This window comes from Geotrypetes seraphini, chromosome 4 (assembly GCF_902459505.1).
Source record: "Geotrypetes seraphini chromosome 4, aGeoSer1.1, whole genome shotgun sequence".
NCBI classification, from domain to species: domain Eukaryota; kingdom Metazoa; phylum Chordata; class Amphibia; order Gymnophiona; family Dermophiidae; genus Geotrypetes; species Geotrypetes seraphini.
In genome coordinates, this window is record NC_047087.1 from 87,589,678 (window position 1) to 87,617,288 (window position 27,611).

The 27,611-nt window shown below is 44.6% G+C and overlaps 1 protein-coding gene across 1 annotated transcript in view; it reads left to right on the forward strand.

Annotated features, from left to right (window-relative positions):
• The window catches only part of LOC117359348 (coxsackievirus and adenovirus receptor homolog), a 94,282-nt gene that overhangs the window by 47,312 nt on the left and 19,359 nt on the right, over positions 1-27,611 (forward strand). The window contains exons 3-5 of the mRNA XM_033941956.1: positions 10,207-10,408; positions 21,746-21,901; positions 23,580-23,702. Coding sequence (XP_033797847.1) covers positions 10,207-10,408; positions 21,746-21,901; positions 23,580-23,702 — 481 coding nt within the window. The remainder of the gene's footprint in view (positions 1-10,206; positions 10,409-21,745; positions 21,902-23,579; positions 23,703-27,611) is intronic.

The window sequence follows — 27,611 nt, forward strand, 5'->3', positions numbered from 1 at the left end:
ACTTATACACTGCCTCTCTCGGAACATATCTGGACAATCTAGGCATAACCACCTATAGTTATGCGGATGACATTACCATTCTCATACCATATGATCAGCCAAAGTCCACCATGACAAATATACTACATCGAACACTAGAAACAGTTACGACCTGGATGAAAGATCACAAACTGAAACTCAACCCAGACAAAACTAAATCCATCCTCCTCGAAAATGACAAAGTCCCAACCATAACCAATTTAGAACTCAACTCAATCAACTTTCCCATCCAAACCACCATAAAACTACTAGGAATGACAATAGACAGATGCTGTAATATGCAACCACAAATAAATAAAACAATACAGAAATCCTTCGCAATCATGAGAATCTGAGACTAGTCCGGAAATTCTTTGAAAGAACACAATTCCAGCTTATAGTACAATCCCTAATCCTAGGGCTGTTGGACTACTGCAACATCCTCTTCCTCCCAAGCCCTGCTACTATGACCAAAGAACTACAAACAATCCAAAATACAGCTTTGAGATTCATCTACTCATTGAGGAAACATGACCGTATCACAGAAGCTTACATCAACTCACATTGGCTACCAATCCAAGAAAGAATACAATTTAAATTCTACTGCATGTTATTTAAAACCCTAAATGGAGACAGCCCATCCTACTTGAACAACCGCCTCATCCAAGCATCCACAACCAGACACAGAAAAACGCATTCCCCATTCATACCTCCTCCGATCAAAGAAGTAAAACGATCAAAACTACACGACAGCCTCCTAGCCACTCGAGCCGCAAAACTAGATAACCAGATCTCCAACCTTCTGTTGACCACCCCAGACTACAAGATATTCAGAAAAGAAATAAAAACTATACTTTTCAAGAAATTCCTGAACTAGCCCTAACTTCACTTACTCTTAACAACTCTAGAAACGACAAATTCTTAATACCCTAAAACTCTTTAATACCCTAGTAATGACAATTGTTCTTCCATTGTAACGCCCATTTATAAATCTTTTGTAAGCCGCCTTACTCTTAACAACTCTCGAAATGTCAAATGATCTACTCTTTACTACTCTAGTAATGACAATTGTTCTTCCATTGTAATCCCCGTTTATAAATCATTTGTAAGCCGCTTTGAACCGCAAGGTAATGGCGGAATAGAAATCTCTAATGTAATGTAATGTAATGCTCACTCTCCCCATGCTATATCCCCTTCTGGACGAGGGAGACTGGCTGTGCTCGTTGGACCTCAAGGAGGCCTACACGCACATCCCGATTCACCTGGCGTTTCGCCGGTATCTGAGATTCCAGGTGGGGAATCTCCACCTCCAATATCGTGTTCTTCCCTTCGGCCTTGCGGCCTCTCCGAGGGTTTTCACGAAATGCCTAGTCGTGGTGGCCGCTGCCCTGCGTCTGCGGGGGTTGCAGGTTTTTCCTTACCTCGACGATTGGCTGATAAAAGCGTCGTCTCGTTAGGCAGTCTTGGTGGTGACGAATCAGACCTTTTCACTCCTTTAAAGTGTCTCCGCTTCGAGGTGAACTTTCCCAAGTCCCAGCTGTGTCTGTTCCAGCCCCTCGAGTTCATCGGGGTGGTGCTGGACACTCTTTGTGTTTGCTCCTTCTTGCCACGGCCTCATCGGGAGACACTTATCCATCTTTGTCGGAAGGTGTCTCTTATGACCTCTGTCCTGGCCCGTCTCATGATGGTCCTGTTGGGCCACATGGCTTCCACGGTTCACGTGACTCCTTTTGCCAGACTTCACCTCCGCATAACTCAGTGGACCCTGGCGTAACAGTGGAACCAGGATTGGGATCCTGTGTCTCGACACATTGTCGTGACTCCTTTGTTGAAGCAGTCTCTCCGCTGGTGGATGCTCTCTTCCAATCTTTCCAGAGGTTTTCTGTTTCACGCTCCTCTCCCGCAGAAAGTTCTCACGACAGACTCGTTGGCCTGTGCTTGGGGGGCTCATCTGGACTGTCTTCGCACCCAGGGGCTTTGGTCCACTGTGGACTGTCTCTGTCACATCAATTTGCTGGAGCTCAGAGCGGTTTTCCATGCTCTGAAGGCTATCCGTCATCTGCTCCACGACCGGGTGGTGCTGATTCGCACAGACAACCAGGTTGCCATGTATTATATCAACAAACAGAGGGGCACGGAGTCTCTGTCCCTGTGCCAGGAAGCGATGGTGGCTCTGGGATTGGGCGATCCGCCACAACATTTTTCTCTGTGCAGTCTACATTCAGGGCCAGCGGAATTGCCTGGCTGACAACTTGAGCCGCCTTCTGCAGCCTCACGAATAGTCAATCCGTTCCTCGACTCTGTATCAGGTGTTTGCTCGGTGGGGGACTGCAGAGATCGATCTGTTCACATTCCCCCACAATCACAAGTTGCCTCGCTTCTGCTCCAGGGTTTACACCTCCCACCGGTTCGAAGCGAATGCTTTCCTTCTGGATTGGACGAACTTATTTCTATATGCGTTTCCTCCATTCCCTCTGATTCTAAAGACTCTCGTCATGCTCAAGTCCACTCACGCCTTCATGATTCTGATTGCTCTTCGGTGTCCCTGGCAACCGTGGTTCTCCCTTCTGCTGAAACTCAGTTCCTGGGAGCCTTTTCTTCTGCCTGTTTTTCCTTCACTGCTTACGCAGAGTCGGGGATCTCTACTCCATCCCAACCTGCAGTCTCTACACAACAGCTTGGTTCCTCGAGACTTGATGGCCTCTTTCCAGTTATCTCATTCGGTCCTGGATGTTCTGGAGGCGTCTTGAAAGGGGTCCACTCGCCAAAGTGGACCCGATTTTTCTTCTTGGTGTGCTATGCAGCGTCTGGAGCCTCAATCTGCCTCCTTGTCCTCTGTGCTTGATTATCTGTTGCACTTACCTGGCGCTGGTCTCAAATCCACTTCAATTCAAGTCCACCTCAGCGCCATTGCTGCCTTTCATCTGCCGATCGACTGGAAACCGCGCTCTATTCATCCTGTGGTTTCCCGGTTCATGAAGGGTTTTTTCCACGTTCATCCTCCCCTTAAGCCTCCTCCCGTGGTTTGGGATCTTAATGTGGTCCTTACTCACTTGATTAAACCGCCTTTTGAGCCGCTCGCTAGGGCTCATTTGAAGTATCTCACGTGGAAGGTTGTGTTTCTTATTGCGCTCACTTCTGCTCGTAGGGTCAGTGAGCTGCAGGCCTTGGTGGCAGACCCTCCTTTCACTGTTTTCCTTCATGATAAGGTGGTTCTTCATACTCATCCTAAATTCTTGCCTAAGATTGTTTCGGACTTTCACATCAATCAGTCCATGGTTCTTCCGGTGTTTTTCCCGAAGCCCCATTCTCACCTTGGAGAAGCGGCTCTCCATACTCTTGACTGTAAGCGTGCGCTGGCCTTTTACTTGCAGCGCACTGCACTTCATCAGACTGCTCCCCAGCTTTTCGTCTCTTTCGATCCCAATCGTTTGGGACGTCCTGTTTCTAAGCGGACCATTTCTATCTGGTTGGCCGCTTGTATCTCTTTCTGTTACGCTCAGGCTGGTCTCTCCCTGTCGGATCGGGTCACGGGGCATAAGGTCAGAGCGATGGCAGCGTCTATTGCTTTTCTCCACTCGACTCCGATTGAGGAAATCTGCAAGGCTGCCACTTGGTCCTCGGTTCATACTTTCACCTCTCACTACTGTCTTGATGCTTTCTCCAGACGTGACGGCCATTTTGGCCAGTCAGTTTTGCAACATCTGTTCTCCTAAATTGCCAACTCTCCCACCGTCCCTTTCTGGTTAGCTCGGAGGTCTCCCACATGTAGAGAATATGCTGCCTGCTTGTCCTGGGATAAAGCACAGTTACTTACCGTAACAGGTATTATCCAGGGACAGCAGGCAGATATTCTCGCTACTCGCCCACCTCCCCGGGTTGGCTTCTTTGCTAGCTTTCTGAACTGAGGCCATACTGAGGAGACGCACGCCCTGAGTTGGGCAGGAAGGCACATGCGCATGCGCGGTACACTCGCAAGCTTGAAGATCTTCAAGCAAGTCTGCTTGCGAGAACGTTTGCTAGGGGGCTCCGTTGATGACGTCACCCACATGTAGAGAATATCTGCCTGCTGTCCCCGGATAACATCTGTTACGGTAAGTAATTGTGCTTTATGGACTTTTCGTCCAGGAAATTGTCCAAACCTTTCTTAAAACCAGCTACGCTATCCGCTCTTACCACAGTCTCTGGCAATGCGTTCCAGAGCTTAACTATTCTGAGTGAAAAAATATTTCCTCCTCATTGGTTTTAAAAGTACTGAACTTTTCGCTGCATAAGACACTTTTTTCCCCCCCAAAAAAGTGGGTGGAAATAAGGGTGCATCTTATGGAGTGAATACCACAAACCCCCACCCTCCCCTTCCCTGGTGCCTTTTTGTACTCCACCCCCCTTCCCTGGTGCTTTTTGTTCTCCCAGCACTTCCTCGCTGGACAGCTGAGGTAGTGAAAGGCAGAGCGGCCATCAAGGCAGGCGTGAGCTTTTCACGCGCCTGCATGAATGGCTGGCGCTTTAGTATTTGTATGTAAACCACTCTGTGTGATTGTATAACTACAAAAAAGCGGTATACAAGTCCCAATTCCCTTCCCAGCCATGGATTTGCAGTGCTTTTGCTGCTAGACCAACTCTGACTCTATGAAAGCTTATTCTAGAAGGGTCTTTTTAATTATTTGGAGCTTCTGGTCGAAAATCTGTGACCATTCACCAGTGACATCACTTTCTCTCGGTGGTTTCTCTGTTTCAAGTGAACCAGTTCTTCCTGTTACCCTCCTTTCAGAAAAGATTGTGGAGCAGATTTTAAGATTCTGCAATTTGTTGTATATTCACTGAACCCCCATGAGGTACTTGGAGACTAAAGAGTTGTGGAAGCTAGACAGGCTATTCATCCTACTTGAAGGAGCCAGGATAGAGCAGGCAGCATCTAAAGCTCTACTGCAGATTATGGAATTATACCCATATAGATAGAAGACTCTGCATTTTGTGGAATAACCTTATTTCCCAAATATCTGGTAAGTGTACAGTCACTTGTCATAAGTCCTACATATTTTATACACATATATAATTCATTGGCTTTGCTTGATGAACCAGATTGATTACAAAAAGGCTGTGTCAAGTGGGCAGAAACTGCTTTAATTAGTACATTCTTCAAATACTTGCTAATAGGTACAATGGAAACTGGCTGTTAATCAGTTGGGTTGCTCCATCTGTATCAAGTTTACAAGTTGCCTAGATCAGCGATGGCGAACCTATGGCACGCGTGCCAGCTGTGGCACACGGGAAGGTCCGCAATAGAGAGCTGCACGGGTCACGGAAATCCCGTGGGGACGCCCCCGAGGGTCGCGGGGTTCCTGCGGGGCTGGATGTACTAAGTCGCGCGGCTTTTCTCCCTACCTGCTCTGCTTGCAGCACAGAGCCGAACGGAAGTCTTCCCGACGTCAGCGCTGACGTCGGAGGAGGGAGGGCTGACGTCGGGAAGACTTCCGTTCGGCTCTGTACTGCAGGCAGGGTAGGTAAGGAGGAGTAGCCTCGCGGCTCGAGTGGCTACCAAGGGAGGGGGGCGGTCCGCCCCGCCCCGTGTGCAGCACAGCCGGCCAGGTCCCCTTACTTTTGTGGCGCTAACCCGACCGACCGACAACAGCCCTGGTCCGACAAACCTCCCTGCCCTTAACCGCGAATCTAAATTACCTTCTTACAGCAGCTGTAAGAAGGAAATTTAGATTCGCGGTTAAGGGCAGGGAGGTTTGTCAGACCGGGGCTGTTGTCGGTCTGTCAGTCGGGGAAGTGCCACAAAAGTAAGGGAACCTGGCCGGCTGTGCTGCACCCGGGGCGGGAGAGAAGGATGGGGGAGAAGGAAGCTGAAAGCACTGGGGAAGACAAAGGGGTGGAGAAGGACACTGAAAGGCCATGGGGAAGATGGGGTGGGGGGGAAGGACACTGAAAGCATTTGTGGAAGACAGAAGGGGGAGAAGGAAGCTGACAGGACATGGGGAAGACGGGGGGGTGGAGAAGGACGCTGAAAGGACATGGGGAAGACAGAGGGGGGAGAAGGACGCTGACAGGACATGGGGAAGATGGGGGGGGGAGAAGGACGCTGAAAGGAAATGGGGAAGAGAGAGTGGGGAGAAGACACTGGCAGGGAAGAAGACAGAGATACCAGACTATGGGGGGAGCGGAGGGAAGAAGATGGGTGCCAGACCAATTTGGAAGGGGGGAGAAAGGGAGAGGCACAGTAACAGAGCAAATGGAAGACGCAGAAGGAAGAGAGACAGTGGATGGAAGGAACTGAATGAGAACATGAGGAAAGCAGAAACTATTTCTTTTTTTCTTTTTTTTTTGCTTCAGGATAAAGTAGTATATTAGTTGTGTTGATAAAAATTTATAAACAAAAGAGGCTCTGATAGAAACCCGTTTACAAAGTGTGTATTCTTCCCAATTAATATTTCCAAATTAATAAAGTCTTTTTGCTTATTTGTAAATGGGTTTCTACCAGAGCCTTTAATTCAGTAGCATAATTAAATGAAATAACTATTTCTGAAGTTTATAGGGACGGGCGGGGACGGAGGGGATTCCTCACGGGGACGGGCGGGGACGGAGGACATTCCTCGCGGGGACGGGTGGGGACGGAGGGATTCCTCACGGGGACGGGTGGGATTCCTCACGGGGACGGGTGGGGACGGGTGAGACTTTGACGGGGACGGGTGGGATTTCTGTCCCCGTGCAACTCTCTAGTCCGCAATTAAGATATGCGGCGCGGCGGGAGGCGAGTGTGCCGGTGTCTGCTTTGCACCTGGCAACAGGGCCGGACTGGCCATTGGGAGGACCAGGCATTGTCCTGGTGGGCCGTGGCCCATCCTCCTGTGCTGGCTGCAGTCCTGTGAGTGGATGTTTAGCCTGCCTGTCTTCCCCTTAGTATCCTATGAGCCAGGCAGTGTGTGAGGGGGAAGTGGGGGGAGGAAGAGAAGCTTCACACTGAGTCTGTCACAGGAACTCAGTGAGGCTGTAGTGTGACTCCACATGTGACATCTGTATTCAGGAACAGTTCCTAGTGCTCCCATGCTAGAGAGGTGAGGATATGGGGGGATGTTAATGTGTCTAATAATGTGCTCCTCTGTAAAAACCTCTGTATCTTCCATGGGGGACATGCTAAATTCGAGGAAATAAAAAAGCTGCTTATGATGATTGCATAGAGAAGTTCAGTAAGCTGAGAGGAGGGCTGGGCTCTCTGTGAACAACCAACACACTAATCCTCTGCACTGTACCTTATGGAAAACTCAATATAGCAAAAAACAGTAAAGTGTATATGTGGCCCTTCACAGTGCTTTTGTAAACATCATAATAAAATAACAAAGGCTCCAATAATGAAAAATAAAAGTCCTTTTCCCATACACTCAGGTTGCACAAGTCCGGTTTTCACCCGGACAGTATATTTTTTGACCAAAACAGATGTCTACAATTAGTAAAATTCCCCAATCACATATTTTTTTATGGGGACAGATTTGTATACAGCACTTCATTAGATTTTTTTTTATTATACAAATTTTATCTTTTTGTAGACTTGAAGTCTTGAACAAAGAAAATGAGTACAGCAAAAACAGATAGTGGAAGACCATTCCAAGAGGCCTGGACAGAGACATATGGAGTGATTGAATGCAGTGGGAAAGCATTATGTATTATGTGTAATGAAAGTGTTGTGTCTCGCACATCAAGTGTCAAACGTCACATTGAGACCAACCATAACAGTGTTGCTGAACTTGGTTTAGCTCAAAGAAAAGAGTTCCTTGTAGGAAAATTAAAGAAATATCACTCCCAGTCTCTTAGTTTTAGCAACTATCTTTCAAAAACTAATCATCTTACAGTTGCCAGCTTTCAAATTTCACTGTGCATGGCAAAACATGGTAAGCCCCTCTCTGATGGAGATTTTATCAAAAAGGCAATTTTGGCTGAGAGTAATTCACTCTTCCATGATTTCCAAAACAAGGATAAAATTGTGCAGCGCATCTCTGAGATGCCGCTAAGCAGAAATACTGCAAAAAATAGGGTTCTGCGAATGGCTGCTGATGTTAGTCAACAGCTTACTTGCGACTTACAAAAAGCACCCTTCTACTCCATGTGCTTGGATGAAAGTACAGATATTACTAACCATGCAAGACTAGCGCTCATTTTGCGTTATGCTACTGGTGACATCATGAGAGAAGAGCTGGTAAAACTGCTGTCTTTGCCTGGAAGAACACAAGGGATAGATATCCACAATGCTGTGATGGAGGCTTTTTCATCACTAGACATAAGTCCAGAAAAAGTGGTTTCAGTTACTAGCGATGGAGCACCTAGCATGGTGGGGACAACATCAGGATTCATTCATTTCTTTGCTAAGGAAGCAAAACATCCACTGATTCAATTTCACTGCATAATACATCAAGAGGCTCTCTGCGCCAAAGAAAGCAGCAAAAAACTTGACGATGTCCTCAAAGATGTAACAAAAATGGTGAACTTCATCATGGCGCGTGCTCTTAATTTTCGACAATTTCAAGCCCTTCTTGATGAGGTTCAGGCACAATATAACACTTTACTGATGTACAATAATGTCCGGTGGCTGAGCAGAGGACGAGTGTTAGAGAGATTTGTGGCCTGCTTGGAAGAAGTTAGGCTATTTATGAACGAAAAGGGGGAAGACTATCCTCAACTCACCAACATGGCCTGGCTTACCAACCTCATGTTCTTTACAGATTTTACTAACCACTTTAATGTACTAAACAAAAAATTACAAGGCATGGGAAAAACAGCAGAAAGCATGTTTAGTGACATCAAAGCTTTTGAGAGAAAATTGCATGTTTTTGAAAAAGACCTTGAGAGTGGACAGCTAAATACATTTGGATAATTCTACAACATTTGTGGACAGTCATAAAAAACACCAGGAAATCCACAAAGCATATTCCACCATTGTAGCCGAAGCAAAGGAGAAATTTAGTAAAAGATTTTCTCAGTTCCGTAAGATGGAGACAACCCTTTCATTTATAACTTCCCCAGAAAAGTCCACATTTAAAGATCTTGATCTTTCCTGCTTACAGTGGTTGGATATTCAAAATTTGGAAATGGAGCTACTGGAATTTCAAGAAAGCTCTATCTGGAAAAGTAAATTCAATGACCTGCGTGCGGCTCTTGAATGTATTGAGTGTGAAAGGGTGACAAATGAAATCACTGCTAGCAGTTCTGAAAATGAAAGCGTGGAATTCTCTGCCAGACAATTTTAAGTCCATGAAAGCACTTGGGATTGCTCTTCTTACTTTGTTTGGGTCATCCTATGCTTGTGAGCAGCTGTTTTCGGCTTTGAATCATATAAAATCTGATGCTAGAAACAGATTAACGGATGACATGAGTGCTGCATGTGTTGCTCTGAAATTAACGCACTATGAGCCAAGGATTGACAAGTTATCAGCATGCATGCAACAACAAAAATCACATTAATTTTTTTCAGAGCATGCTCAATGCATATGTTTACATGAAGCAGTGTTTTCAGTTTGCAGTTAAGACACTTTCTAAGTTATTTAAATATTATTTAAAGATGTTATTTAAAAAAGGGACTTTACACGGCCCTGTTGTATTCCAATCTGGAATTTCCAATAAAAATGGTTGGTTTAATTGAAAGCTCTTTTGTTTTCTTTATATCATATTATTAGAAATGTAATGATTTAACTATTTTCTAATTTGATTGTAAATTTTACAAAAAAACATGTATAGACTCTTTGGGAATACACACCGAGTCTTGACACAGTTAACAGTTTTAAGAAGTTTATCTTTTTTTTTACTCAGGATACATTTGACATGTTATGTGAATAATACATTTAAAATATATTGTGTAACTGAATCAAATTCTTCCTAAATTCATTAAATTGAATGAAATCATTAAACATTATAAATTGCCAATAAATTGAAATGAAAACCAAAGGATTGTGAATCAAATTGATTCTCTGACAATACAAAGATTCCAACCTTTAAAAATGATGTTACATAGTTCAGGCAACTTTATAAAGAGTTTTTAGATACTAAAATCTTGTTGTTAAGGTTTAATTGACGTGCTGGCACTTTGAGGAAATTCTTTGGTTTTGTGCGGCAGTTTGGGCACTCGGGCTCAAAAAGGTTAACCATCACTGGCCTAGATAAAGAGAAAATCTTTTTGTTTTACTGTTTTTCTTTCAGATACTTATGTTTTCTGATGATCGGACTTATGATCAGCAAGGAGAATGGAAAGATCGAGCATACTTCACCTCTAAAGATCCCAGATCTGGTGATGCTTCAATAGAGATCTTGAATTTAAAGTCCACCGATACCGGCTTATATAAATGTAGAGTAAGGAAACCACCAAGCATGAAATCAAGGACGACAACACTGAATGTGCTGAGTAAGCATCAGCTAAAGTAAAACCAACATAGTTTTATTTTAATCCATTAACTCTAAAAAGATACACAATGTACAAAAACTGCTGTAGTGATGAATCAAAATGCAGAGTTTAGAATATCAAGTTTTGAAAAATGAAATAGTCTTTTGTAATCTAGGTATCAAAAGAATATTTTTCATAAAAATCTATAAACATTTTGTAAATTTTATCCTGGAATGTACAGGCAGTCCCCGGGTTAAGAATGAGTTCTGTTTTTAAAACTTTTCTTAAGTTGAATTTGTATGTATTTGTTCTCCTATACAGTATATAGTCTATAAAAACATTAAAGAAACAGTCCTCAAAATAAAGTACTGTAGTTTAAATAGAAAAGATAGGATGTTTACTTTTGTTCTTCAATAGTAACACATAAAGGAACAATGACTACTTCAAACGTCTTTTATCATAAAGTGGTGCTCAGATTCCAAGATGGAAAATTAAAGAACTCAATAGGGGCAAAAGCCCTTAAGAGACTTATATGGTATCGATCATTGCACCGGGTTGTAAAAGATGTTTCGAAGTACTAATTAACTGTGATTTATAAAGTTCAAAAGTCCATAAAGTGCAAAAATTAATAGTCCAATTTTTAAGCAACTACGTATGTTTAAAGCTTCAGTAGAGTAATAAACTTAGCTGAGATATAAAGAATGCATAGGTGTAGCTGGGTCCTGACGCGTTTCGCCTCTCTGGCTTCTTCAGAGAACCCACTTGCAATCTTATATATTCAATGCTTGTTTTTGTATTTTCAATATAAGTCCTGCAAAATCAAAGGACAAGGTGCAGAAAAATATCAATTTTCAAAAATAATATTTGTAACTTTGCCAGCATTTTTCGGATTGTGATACCCAAGGGGTTGTTTATCTCATTTTGTGCCCATGCAATTTGCTGTATATTGGACATACTACCAGAAGCATTAAGACACATATTACAGAACACTTGAGTAAAATCAGAAGGGGAGATATTAATGCCCCCTTAGTTCAACATTGGCAGGCTATCCCGCATCAGCTACAGGATTTGCAATTTGTGGTGTTGGAGGTGGCCCGTGGCATTAGAGGAGGCAATTCTCAAGCATGGTTATGGAAACATGAGCAAAGTTGGATCTATCACTGGCAGACGGTAACTCCCTCTGGTTTGAACAAAGAAGTGGAGTGGTGGGCGTTCCTCCACTAGGTGATTGACATCCTCTTCATTGTATAAATGCCGGGTGCTCAGCTGAGCACTTACGTCACAGGAAACTGAAAGATTACAGAATCAACAGCAGGTATCCCGCCGATAGCGTCGAGAGTTTGGTAGAGTTTTCGGTTAAGTTACAAATATTATTTTTGAAAATTGATATTTTTCTGCACCTTGTCCTTTGATTTTGCAGGACTTATATTGAAAATACAAAACAAGCATTGAATATATAAGATTGCAAGTGGGTTCTCTGAAGAAGCCAGAGAGGCGAAACGCGTCAGGACCCAGCTACACCTATGCATTCTTTATATCTCAGCTAAGTTTATTACTCTACTGAAGCTTTAAACATACGTAGTTGCTTAAAAATTGGACTATTAATTTTTGCACTTTATGGACTTTTGAACTTTATAAATCACAGTTAATTAGTACTTCGAAACATCTTTTACAACCCGGTGCAATGATCGATACCATATAAGTCTCTTAAGGGCTTTTGCCCCTATTGAGTTCTTTAATTTTCCATCTTGGAATCTGAGCACCACTTTATGATAAAAGACGTTTGAAGTAGTCATTGTTCCTTTATGTGTTACTATTGTTGTCATGGCCCTTTAGGAACATTTTTTTGAACTACACCCAGTTGTTTATATTGGGATCCAGTACTTTTGTTCTTCACCATACTGCATTCTGGAAGGGGATCCCTTTCTGTCTGTCCCACTGTTCCCTCTCCACCAACATTTCTCCCTCCCATCTCTCCTCCCCATGCATCTCTACCTCACCCCTCTTCCACCACCATGTCCATTTTCGGCCTAGGACGGTAGTCTGCAGCGTCCAAAGTCCATTCTCAAAAAAAATACATGCAAAATATTTTTTCCCCGAAAATTGTCTACATCCTGCCTTTTGATCGTCCAGACCACTAGTATGTCTATATTCTATCTCCATTCTCATCCCAAAAAATTGTCCAAGTCCCAAATGCCTAGTACAAGACCTTTTGGATGTGGGAGGGGCCAGCAAAGTGATGGACTGGCAACAGAGTAGTGGGGCACCTTACAGGGCACTGCTGTGAATGTCACAAAAAGGGTGCTACATAAACATCTTACCACAACTCCCTTGCAGGTCATGGTAAGCCCTTAAAACCTACTATATCCACTTGTCTACAACCCCAGTAGCCCTTATGGCTGCAGGTGCCACCTATATGGCAGTAGAGTAGGGTTTTGAGGGACTCACAATTTCCACCATGAATGCAGTGGTTAGAGTGGCTTAAGGGCCTGGGTCCTCCTCTGAATGGTTCACTAGCCCCCCCCCCCCCTTTCCTAAACCAGGTGCTGATATTCTGGAGGCAGGTATGTACGTTTTTATTCTGATTTTTATGGCAGTGTTGGGGGGGGGGAGGGTCAGTGATCACCTGGGGAGTGTGTGGGGGTCTGTACTTTGTGTCTGCAGTGTTTATCTGGTCACTTTGGATACCTTCTGGGCACGTAAACCTACTTTTAGATCACGTAAGTCACAATATACAAGTTCCGTCAGGCAGCCTCGTAAAACTTTTGATTATCCCTGCAGTGCGACTAAGTCTAGGTTGGCCCACATCCTGCCCTAACCACTCCTTCAAAAATGCCCCTTTAAGCTTTGGGCGCATATGTCTAAAAACCCGTTTTGATTATCGGCACTTTGTTGACCTGTCTTATAGGTCATCCAAGTGCCAATTTGGGCAGGCTTTTAGATATATTTTTGTTTCGATTATGAGCCCCATACTGTATATTGAGGGAACAAGGCAGGAGGAGAGAGGAGAATTGAAAAAGAGACAACAGCCACTGGAAACAAGAGAGAAAGGAAAGCAAGCAAGTGACTGGAACCAACATATAACATGAAACCAACATGAAAACAAAGGTAGAATAAAGTTTTATGTGGGATATTTATTGAAATATGTTAGCTTTGAGAATATTAATTGCAGGTGTCTGTGTTCAGTACAAAATATGCATCTCCTTTGTGTTTTTGCTGAAAAGCGGGTTAAAGTATGTGTGGCAAGAAACATAGTTCTTTGAGTTTGACTTGCAGGATCTATTGTTTTACTTTAAACATGGGCAACCTGGGCCTAAAAGGAGTGAGTGCAAGGCTCTGCTGTCATTTACTGTGTTACTGAAGCTATTATCCTCTAAGAAGCTGCTGCCATAGGAAGCTGGCCAGTCTTACCTAATAGTTGGGGCAGTCTTTTCCCCACCCCCAGTTTTTAGATGCTCGTGGGGGGAGGGGTCGCCAACTCATTCCTCGTCACCCCTGTATTCAACAGCTAAATTCATCATAAGCACTTTAATGGAAATGGACTATTGTACAGGAAAAGTTTGATCATTGCTTTGTATTGATTTGGAAAAATGGTTCATAAAAATAATTAAATTAATTCTCTAATGCAATTTCCAGTGCAGTAGGTGAGACATTCTAAATAAGTGGGTAGTGTCCCCCATGGACACGTGCCATGTGCAGAAGGAATCCAGTTCAGATTTTTCTCTGTGCCTCTTCTTTATTTCACTGAGCTCCTTAGTTTGCCTACAGTTTATCCCTTCTGCATGCGTGCCTGCAGGAATGTGTTCGTTCTGCTCTCCACATTTTATTTTATTCAGTGTTTTTAGTCCTTTTTTTCTCCGGGATTCTTGTGCTTGGTGCATTTCTTTTGCTTTGCCTGCATTGAGAACACACAGAATTCTGTCTGTATTTGACAGGCCAATCCCAGTCGGTACTTGTTAGCCAGTCTGCTTAGTTTCTTTGAAACGCGGGGCCATCGCTGAAGTTGTCTTGCCTACTGTTAAGCAGGCTGTTGGGCTCCCTTAGGAGGCTTGGCGGTGTCTCGCAGCGCTTCCAAGAACGGGATTCAAGGGACTGTATGCTTGATCTTCGGATCCATCAGGGGCTGTAGGACCTGGGAACAATCCCACAGTTCTGCACTTATTTCAATCTTTGGCTTTGCTGAGTCTTATTTGTAGGAATTGCATTTAGTCACTCAGCAGGCACCGTCCTCTTCCTCCTGGTTGTCTGGTGCGCGCTTGCAGTCTCCCATCTTTCTTGGTACCCTAATAGTTACATTGTGCTGATATTAAAATGGTTATATTTGGAAAGTGCTCTTATGTTAGCGAGGACCATGTCTCGCTTGTACCCTTTGGCACTGCAGTGCCCGCAGGTTCTGGATCAGCCTAGAGTGGATTCTTTGGTTACGCAGGTGCTTGACTGCACCCTTCTACCCAGGGAAAGTGCTATGGTGCTTACAGATATGCAGGACTGCCGTGTGGATGTTGTCATCCAGAGGCTTTTTGATGCAGCTGCTTTGGTGGGCTTTATAGGCTGTTTTGGCGGCATCTGTTGTCACACGTGCCTATCTGTCTTACCTGCGCACCCTAGAGAATGAGGCTGTAGATTCTCCTCAACTTCTTTTGGCTGAATCAGCTTATGTGACTGCCATTTTATATACCATATGTGGGTTTTGACACTTTCCATTTCTGCCCTCAGAATGCTCTGGATTAGACAATGGGCTGATGATTCCACTTCCAAAGGTTTCTTTGGTAAGGCTTCCTTTTCAGGGCAGTTGTTTGGCAAGGGCTTGGTCGACCTCATGGATTCTGTGGTGGTCAGTTGCCCTAAGACCTTACCTGATAGCAGACCCAAACCCTCTAGGGGTTCTGGTCGTTCTAATTTTTGTGGCTCCAGGCATTCCCATATGTATTCCAGTGCTACGTCTCAGACCAGAGCTCCCATTAGCAGTAATCTGGCTACAGATGTGCCCAGCCATCTGGATCCCGTCCTGTGCCCCCTGCCATAAAGGTGCACTGCACCAGGCTGGGCCCCCCCCCCCCCTCTCTACTGATAGGGGCAGGCTGTCGGCGTTTCTGCTGGTTTGGGTTTGCATTGCATCCGACCTTTGATTCTGGACTTATTTGATCGGGCTGCAATTGGAATTTGCTCGGCTTCTGACCCATTGATTAGTGGAATCTCCCACAGGGCATCTGGACTAGGCGCTCCAAGTGCAGGCCACTATAATAATAATAATAATAATAATAACTTCTTCTATACCACCACAATCTTGCGACTTCTAGGCGGTTTACAATCAAGAGTGCTGGACATTCAGCGAAATACAATAAGTAGATATTCAGAGGAAATACAGAGATCAGAGACCTCAGGAGGCAATAGTATAGAAATACAATTTGCTGAGCGAAAATGTAATATGTACATTTTAGTAGGTAATGTCCGACAGGACCTGTTGGGGATAAATAGCAACGTAAAGTTACGATAAAATGAAGATAACAGATTATATTTATAACAGTGCTGTAAGTTCAAGTGGAATAGGGAGGGAGAGGGAGAGCGGGTCAATTGTTTAGGTATTTCTGGAACAGGTATGTTTTTAGGCGTTTCCTGAATTCCCCGTATGTAGTGGGCGAAAGCAGTACAGCCCTTGCTGGATATTCAAGTTCTAGAGTGGGTGCCATGTGATATTTGGGCTCTGGCAGATACTCCATTTGATTTATCATGCCACTGAAAGGCACTGGAGGCCTATTCTGGAATTGCAGCATGGACATGAGGCTCTCAAGATACCGTGCTCTCGAATGGCAATGGTGCGATCTGTTATAGCAGCGATGGCCCCAGGAGAATCCCTTACCTCTCTGGATTCATGGGGGCATGCTTGCACTTTCTGATCTTTCCAGCCACTGAAGTTACTTGCGGTTTCACATCTTTCACAAATATTGCCAGTTTATGGCTTTGCCCTTTGGACTAGCAATGACTCCTCATGCCTTTGCCAAAGTGATGGTGGCTGTAGCAGCTTACTTAAGTAGCATGGGTCTGCAAGTACACCTTGTCTTGGACAACTGACTAGTCAGAGCTCCCTCGTTAACATGCTGGATCAGGTGATCAAGGTTCTAAAAGACCTTGGTTGGATTGTTCATTACAGACAGGGCAGTCTCTCACCCAAGCAGTCTTGGAATACCTGGGATGCAGCTGCAGGCTTCATCTGTCTTCCAGAGCCACGCCTACTGATTCTGCATTCCTGGATTTCTTCCCTTCTCTAGCTCCTTTGATGTGGGGCTATCTTCAGGTCCTGGGATCCATGGCTACCACGTTGGATGTGGTTCCTTGGGTGAGAGCGCACATTTATTCATTCCAGCTCTGCACTGGGATGCATTACAGACCAGTTTTCCCTGGACTCTGGAGGCTCGGGCAGCCTTATTGGTGGCTTCTCCACAATCGCTATGCAAGGATGTACCACTTTAGATCACCACCTGGTCGTGGTGCTGACAGATGCCAGCCTTCAGTGCTGGGGAGCCCTCTGCACTCGGCATTCCATTCAGGAATATTGGACGCCCTCTCATGGTTACTCAACTGGATGGACTCGGCGCCTTCTGCTGGCTCTAGTGCATTAGCAGAGGACTCTGGAGGGCCAAGCGGTAAGAATCTTCTCCAGCAATGCAACGGCAGTAGCCCATGTTAATTGCCAGGAAGGTGCCAGCAGCAATTCTCTGTCTCAGGAGGCCTGCCTTCTTCTATGGGTGGCAAGCCTCCTCTCGTGCTCTTAGCGCATGTGGTGGGAGTCAACATTGTTCAAGCTGACTTCCTCAGCAGACAGCCCTTGGTTTGGGGCGAATCGGCACTGGCTCCGGTGGTGTGCCAAACCATTGTGCAGGGCTCGGGCCAGTCCCGCTTCGACCTCGTGGCCACAGCAAAGCACATGAAGCAGTTCAAGTCTTCAGTCGAAGGTCTGAGCTTGGAAGCGAGGGTTTCAACCCTCTGGTGCAGCCATGGCCTCAGGAAATCCTCCTGTATGTTTTCCTCCCTGGCCCATGCTAAGCTGAAACTTTTGACGTATTGAGGTTCATCCGGGATGTGTCATTCTTGTGGCTCCAGACTGGCCTCACAGGTCATTGTATACAGCTGTGCTGCATCTTTGCTAGTGTTGCGGAATTTGGTTGTGTGTCCCTCCTGGCCTACATAAGCAGAGTCTGGTCTGCGTGGAGGACTTGGGTCATTTTGCTCTTCTGGTTTAGCCTTTGAACGTGCAGCCTTAGTCTGCAAGGGCTCTTCTGCTGTGGACCTTGGTACTCTTCTCATGTCCATAGAATTATCTACTGTATCTGCTTACACTATGGCGGGGGTCGGCAACCCGCGGCTCCAGAGCCGCATGCGGCTCTTTTCCACCTTTGCTGCGGCTCCAGTAGTGTGTCACGCAGGCATGCAGCTTACAAGTCCAGCGTCGCGGCGGGAAATAGCCATGCTGAGCAGTGAGCTCAGCACTACACAGATGAAAGCCTTGCTTGCTGATTGGTCCGGCGGCACGGCGGGGCGGGGCCGCCGGACCAATCAGCAAGCAAGGCTTTCATCTGTGTAGTGCTGAGCTCACTGCTCAGCATGGCTATTTCCCGCCGCGACGCTGGACTTGTAAGGTGCACGCCTGAAAAAGAAATAATCCTGGCCGGGGTCGGTGTCATGCTCTGGAGATCTACAGCCTTCCTATCTCCCTCTCCCTTCTACCTGCTTCCGGCCACATCCCCTGCTCTGCGGCTCTCTTCGGCAACTCAGCAGCAGTGATCGACACAAGCTTCTGACGTCGGGGCCTACCCTCTGCGAGTCCCGCTTGTTTCAACTTCCTTTTTCCACAAAGGCGGGACTCGTAGAGGGAAGGCCTCGATGTCGGCAGCTTGTCTTGATCACTGCTGTTGACGAGTTGCTGAAGAGAGCCGCGGAGCAGGGGGGTGTTGCCAGGTGCAGGTAGAAGGGAGAGGGCCAGATGCAGGACTCGTGGGTGAGGGAGGAGAAGAGAGAGAGAAAGAGAGAGGGGAGGGAAACAAAAGGAAATATTTCATACTGGGCTGGGCTGGAGTGGAGGGAGGGTGGAAAGATTCTAGCTACAGGGTGCAGTAACAAAGGAAAAGGGGGGAAAGCTGAAAATGGAGATAGTGACACAAAGAAGAGAAAGGGTAAGCAGGACCTACTGAATAAGGATAGAGATACAGAGGGGACATGAAGAGGAGGTGAAATAGAGACATAGAAGTAATGCTGAAAAAGTGTGTGGGGGGAGATAAAGACATTGAAAGGGCAAATGGTGAACATGGGATAAAGACAAGGACAGAGACAAATGAAGATTCTGAAAAAGTGGTGAGATAGGGATATAGATGAGATGGACACAAAGAAGGGTGATGCTGGAAAATAGGTGGAATGGTAATTCTGACAGACACAGAAGGGAAATGCTGGATCAAGGAGAGATGGGGCTCAGGCTGGATGGAATGAGGAGAAATGCCTTGTTGGCCCGGAACTTCCTCTCCTACGTCAGAATTGACGTCAGGGAGCGGAATGCTGGTCAGCGCAACACTTCTGCAGGGAAAGCTTGGGACGGCGGTGGCAGCAAACCGAGTGGCTTGGGGGACGGCACGGAGACAGAAAGAAGGGGGAACAGGGAGACAGAAAGAAAAAGTTGGGGGAGAGAATGAGGTCTGGAGGAGAGGAAACATACAGGAGGCTGAAAGAAAGGAAGAAAGATTGGATGCACAGTCAGAAGAAGAAAGTGCAACCAGAGACTCATGAAATCACCAAATAGCAAAGGTAGGAAAAATGATTTTATTTTCAATTTAGTGATCCTGTATATAGCATTAAGATAAGAAACAATATATGCAGTGTTAGATTTGTTTTATAATGGTTTTGCGGCTCCAAGTTTTTTTTTCTTTTCGAAAACGGGTCCAAGTGGCTCTTTATGTCTTAAAGGTTGCAGACCCCTGCACTATGGCATGGGAGACTTCAGCATTGCTGAACTCAGGACCATGCAGAGCAGTATTCCGATCCACTTTCGGTGGTGCTTATCTTGCTCCAGGTTGTTCTCGATCAAGGCCTCTCTGCAGCATCCCTTCAGGTCCAAGTGGCTAGGCTCTCTTGTTTTCATGCCCAGAGTCATCCTTCATCTTTGGCATCTCGCCCTAAAGTTGCCAGATTTCTGACAGGGCTTTTTACATTGGACCACCAATTTTAGCTACCGTTCCCTTTCTGGGAACTCACCTTGGTACTCTAGTCTATACAAGACTTTCTTTGAGCCCTTTTGGGATGCTTCTCTCTTGGCCTTGATGCTTCAGATGGGTTTTTTGATTGTTCTGTCAGTGAGCCATGTCTCCAGACTCCAGGTTCTTTGTTGCAATGAACTGTTCCTCTGAATCTTGGAGACTGGGATTTCCTTGCGCACGGTTTCTTTCTTCTTCTCAAAGATAGTTTCTGCTTTACTTATTGATCAGGAAGTATGTGTGCCTGTTTCCCAGCTTACTGGTTTAAACACTCAGAATCGTATTTTGAGGATCCTGGATATGCACGGAGTGCTTCTTTGCTGTTCGGTGGTCACAAATGCGTTTGTCTTTGTGACAGTTTGGGTTAAGAACATAAGAATAGCCTTACTGGGTCAGACCAATGGTCCATCAAGCCCAGTAGCCCGTTCTCATGGTGGTCAATCCAGGTCACTAGTACCTGGCCAAAACCCAAGGTGTAGCAATATTCCATGCTAACAATACAGGGCAAGCAGTGACTTCCCCCATGTCTTTCTCAATAACAGACTATGGACTTTTCCTCTAGGAACTTGTCCAAACCTTTCTTAAAACCAGCTACTCTATCCACTCTTACCACATCCTCTGGCAACACGTTGCAGAGCTTAACTATTCTCCGAGTGAAAAAAAATTTCCTCCTATTGGTTTTAGAAGTATTTCCGTGTAACTTCGAGTGTCTCCTAGTCTTTGTAATTTTTGACGGAGCGAGAAATCGATCCACTTGTATCCGTTCTACTCCACTCAGAATTTTGTAGACTTCAATCATATCTCCCTTCAGCCGTCTCTTTTCCAAGCTGAAGAGACCTAACCGTTTTAGTCTTTCCTTATACAAAAGGAGTTCCATCCTCTTTACCATCTTGGTCACCCTCCTTGAACCTTTTCTAGTGCCACTATATCTTTCTTGAGATAAGGATACCAGAATTGAATGCAATACTCCAAATGGGTCGCACCATGGAGCGATACAGGGGCATTATGACATTCTTAGTCTTGTTAGCCATCCCATTTTTAATAATTCCCAGAATCCTCTTTGCTTTTTTGGCCGCCGCCACAACACATTGGGCAGAAGGTTTCATCATATTGGTTATAATGATACCCAAATCCTTTTCTTGGGCACTAACCTCTAAAGTGGACCCTAGCATCCGGTAACTGTGATTCAGGTTATTCTTCCCAATGTGCATCACTTTGCATTTGTCCACATTAAATTTCATCTGCCACTTGGATGCCCAGTCTTCCAATTTCCTAAGGTCCGCCTGAAATTTTTCACAATCCGCATGCATTTTAACAATTTTGACAAGTTTAGTTTCATCTGCAAATTTAATCACCTCACTCGGAGCAGTCCTGTTGCTAAGGCCTCTATTTCCAGATGGATCCATGAGGCCCTTTCGTCAGCCTATATTCTTTCTAGAGGCCCTCTATACACCCATTTTTACAGTGTGCATGTGGCAGCGAGACAGGCCTCTGCCTTTGGGGTCCTCAGTTTTGTGGGTCGGCACAGTCAGCCCACCCTGGCTTTTTGGGGACTGCTTTAAACGTCCCACTTGTCTAGAATGTCTTACCTATTGCACTGGAAAAAGAGATTATGTACTTAGCCTGGTAAGCTCTTTTCCAGTAGATAGGTGAGACATTGTAGACTCCCGCCCTGTCCTTCCTGCGCCTATTATCTGTTGTTTCATGCGTCGCCAAGTTGTACCTTAGATAACAGTTGGTCCTTGGGGACTGGGGGGTATACTGTATCTATGTTCTTCTTTAGGTGGGAGTAGTTTTTGAGCTCTCTCGAGGTCTTGCTGGTGGTTTGCTGCTGATATTCTCATGTTACTCCTTTGAGCAGAACAGTTATTTATGACCTTGTTTCTACTTCACATTGATTTGGTGGCCCTTGGTGCTTGGGTACTAACTGTAGGTGGAGCTAAGGAGCTCAGTGATGTACAGAAGACACACAGAGAGAAATCTGAACTGGATTCCTTCTATAGATGGCAAGCAGCTATGGGGACACTACCCACTTGTCTAAAATGTTGCATCTATCTACTGGAAAAGAGCTTGCCAGGGTAAGTACATAATCTGTTTTGTTTTGTTTTTCTTTAATTAGTTAAGCCAGCACAGACAAGGTGTTACATTAATGGAGCAGAAGAGATTGGAAGGGACCTTAAACTGATGTGTGCATCTAAAGAAGGCACACTTCCTTTGACATACACATGGGAGAAACTCACTGGCACTCAGAAGCTTCCTGCTACAGCAACAAAAGGTAGATTAAATTTACTTTAACACTTAGGATGACCCTATAGTATGTACTGTATAGTGACAGGTCAAATGCGTGCAAGACAAAAGCGCGCCAACAAAACCGCCAAGACAAGTCAGTGCAAGGATAACTCAGCGCAAGACAATTGAGCGCAGGGACAACTCAGCGCAATGACAATTCAGCGCGCCTTAAAATGGCGCATGGCGAAGGCCACGCGCACGTTCAGCACGTTATCAGTATGGTTCCCTTGCCTCTTTGTGCTTTGAATATGTCACGTGACTGCATTTTCGTTACTATGGTTATGTTTCCTCTTTATTTATGTGCTCAGAACAGCCAGCCTTCCTTTTGCTGCCCGACTGTCCATTATAGGTAAAGGTCTGGTTTTGCTAGAACTTGCTCTATAACAGATATTTGTCTTGCGCGGATTTCACTCGCCTTTGGTGAGAGCAACACTCAGTTGTCTTGCACTCACTTGCCGGCGCTCAGATGTCTTTTGCTCAGTTGTCTCGCACTCAGTTGTCTTGTGCTCACTTGCCGGCACTCAGTTGTCCTGCTCGTGCTTTTTACTAAAAATCATTTGCACTCACTTGTCTTGGCACTCAGTTGTCTTGCGCTCACTTGTCTGTGCCCGTTTCTCCGTGCGATGTTGTCTTGCGCGCAATTGACTATGAACCATATTGTATAGTATGTACTGTATAAGATGTTTCTATAGTATGTACTGTGTTTGTTCCCTGAGCCTTTCCAGCTCAAACCTATAGATTGTATGCAACAGTAGAGAATGACATGGGGACAATTTTATCCCTGTCCCATCCCGGTGGGTTATTTTCTTTTCCCTGTCCTCATCTGCACGAGCTTCAGACACTTTAAATCATAAGTTTAGAGACTTGTGCGGTTAAGGCAGAGTTTATAGGCATGGGACAAAGACAGTGACAAAACTCACGGGGACAGGATGGAGAAATTGAGTTCCTGCGGGGATGGGGAAAAAATTGTCCTCGAGTCATTTTCTATGTAATAGATCAGGTTGAAAAAGAAAGGTGAATGCAAACTGGAGTTCAGTCTTACTGAGATACTGTTGGGGGGAGGGGGAAGTTGAAAAAGCAGTGTGTATTTGTTTTTTAGTAGATCATGATGAAACTTAGAATAGGATTGCACCTAAATTTTGATGTTTGCTTGTAAATTAATTTATAGGGTGAAAGGAGAGAATGTCACAATAGGGTAATTCCATGTCAAGTGGACCAATACTGAAAACCGCCCACTCTCAAGCCCCCCCCCCCTTGAAATCCAACCAAATTTTACAGGGGTGTTGTCTAGGGTCTCAAATGAAACTCTTAGAAAAAATTTTTGGATCCATCTGGTTGAACAAAAGCAATCGATCCACTCCCATGCCTCGTATGGCCTAAAATGCCAACTTTGCTTAAGCATTGTGGCAGAAAGAAACTACCTAGGAGTCTGAAATTTTGCAGTTTGGTACAACACCTCGGGGCAAGTTTCTGTGCCCAAATCACGCCCCCTTGCTATTTGGACATACTGCACTGTTGGATGTCATTCTTCTGCCTTTGCTAAATTTGAGATTTGGATCTTTCAAGCACATGGACGGCCTTTTGAGGTATCCATGTGCTTCAAAAATTGTGCATATTGGTCTACATGAATGTCTTATGTTTTTTTTTTTTCCTTCGCTACTTAGATTCAAGCACCGGTGTTATTACTATGAAGAATGCTTCTCAGGAGTACTCAGGCACTTACAGATGCTCAGTTCAGAACAGAGTAGGCAGTGATGAGTGTTCTCTTGTTCTGAATGTTGTTCCCCGTAAGTATTTGGTTTTTTTTAATTTAAACCTTTTTTATTGGAGAACATCATGAATATAAAACAGGCACACATCGTAAAACCATCAAAGAAAATTACCTTGAAAAATAAAAGGCAAAATATATTACAATAGTAGATCATCATTTTTTTACTTATACTTCCCTCCCCCAAAATGTAAAATATCCCCACCTTTCCCTCCCTACTAAATATTTGTTGGATTTGTTTTGGGGGTTTTTTGTTATGAGAGATCAGATTGAAAGTAGCTGTGCCCTAAAGGCAGGAAAATGTGGGGAAAAATATTAAACTTAACCACTACTATCAACCTTGTTGCCTTAAATTTGCTGCCGAGGTTTACCATGGAGAAAATGAAGGGAAACGGTCTGCTTTCGTTGTATATCTTTTGTAAGCAAAACCTGGTGCAGTTGCTTCTCTGTAGTTCCAAGAAGGTAACCACCGGGCTGTGTTCTATGGCTGAGTTTAGCAGTAGATGAAGCATTCATGGCTGCTGACATTTCGTTATAGATAATAAGCTGTTGTAGCTCTGTGCCAAATAGAGCATGCCAATTTTAAATCTATCAAACTTTACTTTCACATTGAGTAGTATGAAAACAATCATAGCAAACAAAAATGCAGCTAATATGATTTACTTTCATATCTTATGAACACTCTAAAAAAGACATGTTTTGAGCTTCCAGGAGATGGCCCTGAACTACTAGCAGGTGATGGTGAAGGCCTTCTGAGTTCTGGCTTATCTGTGATGCTAAATGTTGCGTCACACTGAAGGTTTTGAGAAGCACTGAGATAATCTTCCTTATCTGAGCACATTCTGCAAATGTAAGATTGTCAAGGTCACTTCCCAGTACCAGAAGTATAATAATCCTTTCTCAGTATGTGTACAGGGTGAGGCAAAAAAAGTAGCCCCCCCAATGTGTGTGGATGATTTCTCAGCAACCGTTTTGGAATTGCAACATGAAATTTTACAGCTTTATTAGTTGTTATGCTGAGGTTAGACTTTTTAACATGACCACCCAGTGATTTTCATATGTTCAAAAATGTTTGACCTGGGAAACTATTTAGGGAAAAAAGGGGGAGTACCAGCTTACTGTTAATGTCACAGTGACGTAGACTTTTGTGAACAATAATTTGAATAATTTGTATTCCAGTGCAATAGGTGATAACATTCTAGACCACAGATCTGAGCCCAGAAGGGAGGGGCTTAACACTTTGGTACAGCCTTGGCTTCCAGAGATTCTCCTGTATGTCTTTCCTCCTTGACCAATGATCAGCCGGGTCATTTGTCGGATCACGGCCCATCTAGATTGGCCTCACAGACTATGATATTCAGACCTGATGCGTCTACGCAGGGGTTACAGTCTTTGGCTGATTGCCCATCCGGACCTCATCACGCAGGGTCCAGTATCCATGGGGAATCCAGGTCACTTTGCTCTTACGGCATGGCTCTTGAGTGCGCAGCCTTACTGCACAAAGGATATTCTGCTATGGTTATTGATACTCAAGTCTAAGAAGTCGTCCATAGTTTCTGCTTACGCTAAGGTGTGGAAGGCCTTCCAACAATGGTATGCCTAGGACAAGGTGGACCCTTATTCAGTTCTGTTCTCACCCATTCTTACCTTTCTTCAGGCTGGCCTATATAAAGGCCTCACTGTGGCATCTCTTCGGGTTCAGGCGGCCGGGCTCTCGTTTCAAATCCCAGGAGCATTGGTCTTCGTTGGTGTCTCATCCTGATGTTGCTAGATTTCTAAAGCGGGCTCTTCATGTCGGACCACCAGTTAAGCAACCTTTCCCTTCCTGGGACCTTAACCTGGTGCTGTCTAGCCTTACCAAGGCTCCTTTTGAGCTCCTTCGAGATGCTTCCCTCTTGGACTTGATGCTCAAGACGGGTTTTCTGGTTGCCATTACTTCAGCGCAACATGTGTCTGTCTAGCAGAGAGCGATTCTTCTGTATTTCGGAGACTGGGGTTTCCCTTTGGATGGTTACTTCCTTCCTGCCGAAGGTGTTTTCGGCTTTCCATGTTAATCAGGAAATATGTTTACCTGCTTTTCAGCCTACTGGTTCCAGGACACAAGATCGCCTGTTGAAGAAACTGGATATGCGCAGAGTTGTTTTTTTTCTGCGTTATCTGGAGATCACTAATAAGTTTTGTCTCTGACCATTTGTTTGTACTGACTCATTCAGTTAAGCAGGGTACTCCCGCATCCAAGGCCATGATTTCCAGATGTCCAGGTGGACCCGTATGGCCATTTAATAAGCCTACATTCTTTCTGGAATACAGTCCCCTATTTCTGTCAAGGTGCATTCTACCAGGAGTGTGACTTCTTCGTGGGCTGAAGCTTGAGCTGTCTCTCCTGAGGAGATTTGCAAGGCAGCAAAATGGTCTTCTCGTCACTCGTTTGCCAAGTTTTACAGAGTGAATGTGGCAGCAAGACAGCTCTCGGTCTTAAGGGTTGGCGCAGCAAGCCCGCCCTAGCTTTTTGAAGACTGCTTTTATACATTATATCTGTCTAGAATGTCTTACCTATTGCACTGGAAAAAGAGATTATGTACTTACCCTGCTAAGATCTTTTCTAGTAGATAGATGAGACATTCTATACTCCTGCTTCCTGTGCCTGCCTACTGTTTCAGTCTGTTTATGCTTCTCCATGCTGATTCTTGGATGCCTGTCAGTCCTTGGGGGCTGGGAAGAATTTAAATATATGTGTCAGTTTTATATGGGATTAGTTTCATAGCTCCTTTGAAGCCTGTGTTGGCAGTAAATATTACTGTTGAGTTAGTTCTTGAGCAGAATAGTTTAAGCCTGTTGCTGTAGGTGCCTCTACTTATGTGGCTTGAGTACTAACTGCAGGTGGAGCTAGAGAACCCAGTGAAGTACAGCAGAGGCAGAGGGGATACCTTCTTTAGCACGTGGCTATGGGGATATAACCCATCTGGAGGATGGGCAATGTTATGCCGATTTTTAAAAAGAGCTCCAGGGTAGATCCGGGAAAGTACAGACCGGTAAGCCTCCCTTCAGTGCCAGGCAAAATGGTGGAAACAATTATGAAAAATAAAATTGTTGAACAGGTAAACAAACATGATTTAATGAGACAAGAGTCAGCATGGGTTTAGCCGAGGGAGATCTTGCCTCACCAATTTGCTTGACTTCTTTGAAGGTGTGAATAAACATGTGGATAAAGGTGAGCCGGTTGATATAGTGTATCTAGATTTTCAGAAAGCGTTTGATAAAGTTCCTCATGAGAGGCTCCTGAGAAAATTAAAATGTCATGGCATAGGTGGCAAAGTTCATTTGTGGATTAGAAATTGTTTATTGGATAGAAAACGTAGGGTAGTGTTAAATGGTCATTTTTCTCAGTGGAGGAGAATAAACAGTGCAGTGCCACAGGGGGATCTGTACTGGGACCAGTGCTATTTAACTTATTTATAAATGATCTGGAAACTGGAACGATGAGCAAGGTGATTAAATTTGCAGGATTGTGAAAAATTGCAGACAGACCTTATGAAATTGGAAGACTGGGCGTCCAAGTGGCAGATGAAATTTAATGTGGACAAATGCAAAGAGAAGTATATTGGGAAGAATAACCTGAATCACAGTTTCCGAATGCTAGGGTCCACCTTGGGGGTTAGCGCCCAAGAAAAGGATCTGGGTGTCATCGTAGACAATATGATGAAACCTTCTGCCCAATGTGCGGCTGGCCAAAAAAGCAAACAGGATGCTAGGAATTATTAAAAAAGGGATGGTTAACAAGACTAAGAATGTTATAATGCCCCTGTATCGCTCTTTGGTACAACCTCATCTGGAGTATTGCATTCAATTCTGGTCTCCTTATCTCAAGAAAGATATAGTGATGCTAGAAAAGGTTCAAAGAAGAGCAACCAAGATGGTAAAGGGGATG